The sequence below is a fragment of the Pinus tabuliformis genome, chromosome J (genome assembly GCF_031772625.1).
Source record: "Pinus tabuliformis cultivar Carrire ecotype Pingquan chromosome J, CPIR1, whole genome shotgun sequence".
Lineage (NCBI taxonomy): Eukaryota > Viridiplantae > Streptophyta > Pinopsida > Pinales > Pinaceae > Pinus > Pinus tabuliformis.
This window is the reverse complement of record NC_142295.1, coordinates 1075083606-1075090777: the sequence shown is the minus strand read 5'-3', so window position 1 is coordinate 1075090777 and position 7172 is coordinate 1075083606. Positions and strand designations below refer to the sequence as shown.

The 7172-nt window shown below is 41.1% G+C and overlaps 1 protein-coding gene across 1 annotated transcript; it reads right to left on the bottom strand.

Moving 5' to 3' along the window:
* Positions 1-6097: 6097 nt before the first annotated feature.
* Positions 6098-6589, bottom strand: LOC149230677 (uncharacterized). The gene has a single exon (XM_089381381.1). The coding sequence runs from the start codon at positions 6587-6589 to the stop codon at positions 6098-6100; it is 492 nt and encodes a 163-aa protein (XP_089237507.1).
* Positions 6590-7172: the final 583 nt, after the last annotated feature.

The following is a 7172-nucleotide window of genomic DNA, read 5'->3' as shown; positions in this document are numbered from 1 at the left end:
GTGCTCAATGTGGAGTTGACACATGTCCTTTTAACATAAAACTAAACTATTATCTAAATTAAAAAACAATGTCACCTATAGTAAAAAATGGATGTTATAAGATGTAGTAAAAATAGGCGTCGTCTAGCGAGCTCGAATGATCAAAAGTGGTCTAAATCCAGGTAAGAAAATTTCAAGAAATATTGTAGTAGAAGTGTTTGAATCATATTTCTGATAGTGGAAATGGATTTAGCACCATCAAAAACCTTTAGGGCACCCAAAATCTTGAAGTTTGACAGTCGTAACCTAGATTTACAAAAATCCTTATCAAAATCTTGCCGGAATTTCCATGATTGGCAAGAAAAAGCAGTCTAATTAGACTACGGTGTAAAAATATTTCTCTCACTCTCTCTATAAATAAAATATTTTGATGTACATATTAAATTACATGGTTTTGTATAAACATTAAAGAGAAAAAAAAAATTAAAAGTGAAAAAAATTATATTTTCACTTTCGAATGTAAAGAAGATGTATAATTCTTATATGTCTAAAAAAAAATTAATATAAAATTTAAACATACTATTTGAATATCCATCATCTATATATATATATATATATATATATATATATATATATATATATTTCAATGTCAACTATGTATATACTTATATATTATACGAACTAATTATCAACTATGAATATATTGTATATTTTTAAAAAATTATTTAGAAATTATATGAAGTAACCTAAAAAAAGAGTTTAGGGTTAAAAAGTTTAAACTAATTTCACTATTCTACATTTTGACATTTTTCAAAGATATTTTTTGGTCAATTTTATTTAAAATGTAGCAAAGATTTGTTGAAATTGCAAGTTTAATATTTGTAATCTACACTATCAAAGTGTCCAGGAAGATTTTCAAGGCATTGAATCCATTTATGCATCCAAAAATGCAATTTAGTCTTTGAATCCATTTATCTATTCAAAATGAATATATATATATATATATATATATATATATATATATAAACCATGGATTTACGAAGCATTGAGAGGAATTGAAAACAATTTTTCACTTTAAAATATATTTGTATTACAAGAAATTTATAGTTAAAATGGATTCTTTTCCCGTGGAAAAAGTCATAATTTTCATTATAGGAGAAAATTACATTTTGCATATGCATAAGCATTACTTAAGAGGCATTTCCTGTTCAAAAATGAAAAAACTTTGAGCATTCCTCCGCACAGGAAGTATTTGGAAATAAACAAAAAATAGGTAACCTATCTTTCCTCTTTGCTGAGAGGGAGTGATAAGTTCTGATAAATATTTACAGATAAACATAAAAAATGTATACTATTCTTGCAATGCTACTCAGATAGATTCAGGATCTATAAAAGGTCTGTGATAGTGTTGATAAACAACACCATCCTTTTCCTCACAAATCATCCAAGTGTCATCATCCCTAATCGCTACTTCTTTGGATAAGTGGTCAACAACGGTGTTCCACTCCCTGTAAATATGATGACAAGTAAAAGATTCAAAAGACATGATAGGTCTATGAATCTCATCTAGAATATGCTTCAATGTATATGCATTGTAGATGTGTTTTTTGTTGATCCAGTTAACAACTAGTTTTGAATCACCAAAAAGTTGCAGATTTTTGCAATGTTTATGTAATGCATATTGTATAAGGTATTTGGTGGTTAGAAGCTCGGCATAATTTTTTGTTCCCCTGCCCAACCCCATTTGAATTTTAAAAGAGTGAGTATTTGATAAATGCAGTACAACTCCTCCTCCACATCCTGATTCCTGAGCTGAGCCATCAAAGTAGGCCCATGGTAGGGAGTGATTGATGACTTCTACCTCAATTCTCCTATGTTGGATTTGAGTGGCCTCTTCGGGTATCATGTGGCACTCTGTGGATACCCTTTTCAGAATGGAAGGTCAGTGGGGGGATTTTTGCTGGAAGATGATTTGATTCCTGGCTATCCATAGCACCCAGCTTATGAGCAGTGGTATGTTCCTTTCCTTTCCATTGGTTTCATTCCACCAGTTATTCCAAGCTTCCTTTAAGCTTTTGTTGTGTCATCTGCAAGATATGGGGAGTGATATGAGGAAGCCATTCCATAGCTCTTGTGCAATATGATAGTTCAGAAAGAGGTGTTCAGTACCTTCGTTATTTTTTTTGCAAAGGTGACACTAAATGGCCATAAGAAAGATCTTTTCATAAGGATAGCACCTGTCGGGACTTTGTTGTATAGTATGGACCACATAAGTAGCTTTGATCTTGCGGCTGCTTTTAATTTCCATAAAAGGTTCCACCACAGCTCAGGGGCTGTCGGCTTAAGGGGATCCAATAGAACTAAATATCCAATCTTAGGGCTGTAATGACCATGTTTTTCAAAAGCCCATATGATCTCATCATCTCCTTCTGATATCCTGATATGGGCCTTCGTTAATGCAGAAATGTAGTGTCTCCATTCTTGTTGCCGGGGCAGGGGAATATTTAGTGCTACTCCAAATCTCCAAGCCTGTTGTGTCAAAGAGGATCAGTCGTTATCCGTAATATGACTTATATGAGTGATTTCCTATTCTACTAAATGAAGTCTCAGTTCAACTAGAAGTCTATGTGCGTTGCCACATCCTACCCAGGGATCTTCTCCTATGCGCACCAAGGAACTAGATCGAATCCTCCATGTCAATATGTTTCTTATCAGATCCATAGCCTTTGTTATTGCCTTCTAGATGATTGATATTTTCCCATTAGATTTGTGACCTTGCCTGATCCAATCAAGTGGGTTTGTGGGGATGATGTATTTGGAAGTAACAACCTTCGTCCAAAGGCTACAATTATTGAGTAGTTGCCATCCCAACTTTGCTGCAAGTGATTTTGAAAAAGTTTCCAGTCTCTTGATTCCCCAACCACCCCAATGCTTAGGCATTGCTAGAGATTCCCATTTAGTCCAAGCAAATATTCTTCTTATCTATTTCCCCTTCCATAGAAAGCGACAACATATATTTTGTAACCTATTCAAGATGCCCCTGGGGATCCAAGCTAAGGTCATCCAGTAAAAAGGCGTTGCTTCTAGAACAGAAAATCTCAGTACTAGCCTGCCTGCTCTGGATAGATACTTATGGTACTAAATGTTTAACCGCTTTTCTACTTTAGAAATGAGCCAAATCTAGACTGTAATTTTATAGCCAAACGACTTTAGTCAGTAGCCCAAATATCTTAGGCCTTATTCTATAGGATGGATCATAAAGGGGAATCTCCTTAAGGCAAAGAGTATTTCATTCTAGGAGAAACCTGGTGCTGTTATGGTGGATTTGGATTCATTTAGCACCATCCGCGTGGCATTTTGAAATGTGCCCATAACAAGGTGGAGGGCGGTGATATTGCCAAGGCCACCATTGAGAAAAATGAGAACATCATCCACGAAGAGCAGATGAGTCAGAGTAGCTGAATCAAAAATTTTAATGCCCTTGATTCTCCCCTATTTGTGTTCTCCTATAATTCGGCTAAGGCCCTCCATGATAAGTAGGAACAGTAGTGGGACAGGGGGCATCCCTACCTAAGTCTCCTCTTGGCATGAAAAAAGGGGGATGTCGATCCATTTATGAGTACACTATAAGGTAAATCAGTTATACAGCTCATGATCCACTTAATGAAGGAGAATGGAAATCCTAGGTGGGTTAGAAGGATGCGGAGGTAAAGACAGTTGACTCTGTCAAAAGCTTTAGATAGGTCTATCTTCAATATCATTCCTTTCAATTTCCTGAGCTGCACAAAGTGAAGGAGTTCTTGTACAATGTCTATCGCCTCATGTATCTGCCTGTTGTGCGAAAATGCAAACTGTTCGTGGGATATATGGAGGGATAGTATAGGCTTAATGCAGTTGGCGATAATCTTGGCTATGATTTCATATATACAGTTGCATAAAGAGATAGGTCTGAAATCATCGAAGGGGGTGGGCTTGTCAGCTTTGGAGATGAGAGCTATAACAGTAGACTTGAGGCCTCCCAGGATCCTTCCACTTCTTCTGCTTTCCTCTACGAGCTGCAGGAGATCTGTTCCTAAGACCTCAAAGAAAGCTATATAAAATTCCACAATCCAACCATCTGGCCCTGGACTCTTATCTTTCTTTAGCCACTTTAGTGTGGCTTCGTGCTCTTCAAGAGAAACCTCCCGCAAGAGTTCCTGTTCCATCTCTTGGTCTATGTAGCCTGGAAAGAGCTGCGCAATATGCATTACTTCTGCAAGGGTAGCATTGGGTGGAGCCTTATATATATTTTGAAAGTGTGTGCATGATAATGTAGCCAGTTCTCTAAAGGATTGAATAGATCGTCCCTGTGTGTCTTGGAGCTCCCATATGGTATTAATGGCCTTTCTCCCATTGGCATGTTTGTGATAGAATTTTGTACTGTCGTCCCCCTCCTTCAACCAGATGGCCCGACTTCAGATCCGCCAGCTCTCTTCTCTATCTCTTAAGATATGGGATCTCTTCAGCAGAGTTGTAGAGTGCTTATCCCTTTGCTCCTGGGTTGACACAATCCCTCTTGTTTCCTCCTCAAAAGATAAGATTTCTTCCTCTGTTGTTCTGAGGATCAGATTGTCCACTTCCTTCTTCTTCATTGCCCATGCCTTGGATAGGACTTTCAGCTCCTTCATGTTATATGTGAAGTCCTAGTTGAGGTTCCTAGATGTGCCTAGGGGGTTTTCATTCCAAAAATCAGTCACCAATTTGATGTACTCCATATGCCGTAGCCAAGTGGAATTAAATTTGAACGGGGCCTTGGGTTTGTCTGTTGCATCCTACAGCTCAAGGTAGATGGGTCTATGATCCAATAAACCTCCTGAACTCGCCCATTTTCTAATACGAGTTCCCATATTAACCAGGTCTTCCTTAGTGAGGAATCTGTCGAGTTATCTAGCCAGGATTGCTTCCCCTGTTCTATTATTCCTCTAGGTGGGTTGCACTTTGGTTGAGGGGATGTCTATAAAGCTATGGGATTCCAGGAGGTTTTCAAAGAAGAGAGACAGTGCATCCACCTGAGCTTTATTGCCCCAAGATTCCACATATCCCAACGAGAAATTTAGGTCTCCCCCTAAGATGATGTTATCCTGTTGCAGGAGGGCGGAATTAAACAAGGATCTCCAAAAAGCAACCCTATTTTGGCAGGGGCCGTATACATTATAGATCTTGAATTCTGATTCTAGAGTGGGGGAGTAGATATCTGCTGCCAAGTATCCCTAACCTCTCTAAACCCTCAAAGTCTTGATGGTACGATTACAAATGCCCAAGGATAAACCCCCATATCTGCCCGAGGCATCAAGGGAATGAAAAGACCAGCCAGGTAGCCAAGATTCAAGTAAGTGTGTAATGGTACAAGCAAGACCAAGGGTTTCTTGAAGGAATATGATGTCTACCAGCTCTGTGGCAAATAAACGCTTTAGGGCTAGTTTTTTATCTAGGCTAGCCATCCCATGATAGTTAAAGGAGAGCAGCTTCATGGAGGGGGGGGATAGGGGTCTGCTCTGCTCTAAAGGCCCAATTAATGGTTTTATGTTTGCCATATGCGATCTCCTCCCGGCCTGATGCTTGGATTTGGAAAGATAAGAGGGACGCCCTCAGGTTTTGCGGGGGGGGGGAGGGGATACCACCTCAAAACCTATGATTTCAAGGCCTTGAGAACGCATTCGGGAGCGAAGGGGGTAACGAGATTCTGGGAGCGGATGGGTAGGTAATGGGGGGGAGGGTTCGTCAGAGAGGGAAGGCCGAGGGAAAGAGTAAGCTAGACGGGGGGGGGAGAAATAGGGTAGTGTTGAAACGAGGGTGGTTGATAGAGGAGCCAGGGGGGGTGCGAGAGGGGGGAATTAAAGGGAGTGCTCGAAGAAGCCATAGACTAGACTTGCTGAGATAGGGATGGCAAACCAAGAGAAACAAAAGATGAATAAGCAGATGAGAGAGGAGAATTTGACATACTCGTGGAGTGAGCGTCCCCTATAGCCGCCCGTGCTCTTGTTAGAGGTGGGGAGGGAGGCCAAAGAGGAGCTTTCTCCCGCTTCTTCCTTGATTCTTTCTCGTGTGTAATGTCAACTTCGGCTGGGACATGTTGTGACTAATATTCCACTTCCGTAGTATGTTTAGGAATGTCTCGAGGGGGATGGGCTTCCTGTTCATTGATCTCCGGTTGTTGGCCCTTCTTGATGATCAGGGGATAATCCTTGTATACATGTCCAACTTTATGGCACCTGCGACATCTATAGGGTATACCCTCATAGTCCAGTGGCTGCTTCCGGGTGAACGATCTCCACTGAATGGTGATGAATTCCAGAATTCCTCCCCTTGTGTCCATATGAACCAGAATTCTGGCGAAAGCCATCTTGCCTGTGGATAAATAGGATTTATCGGATTCCATATATGTGCCAATTGAGTTCCCAATACGCCTGAAGATGTCTTCGGACCAGAAGTGTAATGGGAGTCCCGGTAATCTGACCCATATCGGGTCAACACCAATTTGCTCTGTGTCCGGGTTGAAAAGTGGAGACCAACGCTTCAAGAGGACTGGGGCATGTTCAAAATGCCAGTAGGACGAGAGTACCCAATTCATGTGGTTTGTTCTGGAGAAGCGTAAGGCAAACCGTCCTTTCACAAAAGTCTATACTGTGGGCAAGTCAGCTAAATGATGCCCCTAGACCTCTGATGTCCATGATTTTATACAAGCTACTATATAGTTTCGTCCCTGGACTCTTCCAACTAGCACCCTGTCTGCAAAGTCCATAGTATCACCGAGCTGGATATCCTCCTCGAGCCTGAGAAAGGTATCGACCGCTTTGGTCTGGAAGCACTTGGTCTTCTTACGAGCCCTAGCTTCGGCCACTATGTCTCCTCGATGATCAGTGGTGTGCTCTGATCCAGGGGTATTCTCTGAGGGAAGGGATGATTCATCGGGGAGTGCTCCTATTAAGGGGGAGACGACGGTATAACTGCCAGAGGGAGGCGAGGACGCGTATGGTGAAATTAGGGGAATCGAAGTGGAAAAAGGAGCGGGAGGAGCGGAGGGGAAAGTGGACAGTGGGGGGTGGGAGATGTGACCAGGGGTAGGGAATAGAGGGTTAGGGTTAAGGCACCCCAACGCAAACCCTAGGGAAGATGGAGACGGTGGGGGAGAGGAGAGGGACAGCCAAGTTGCG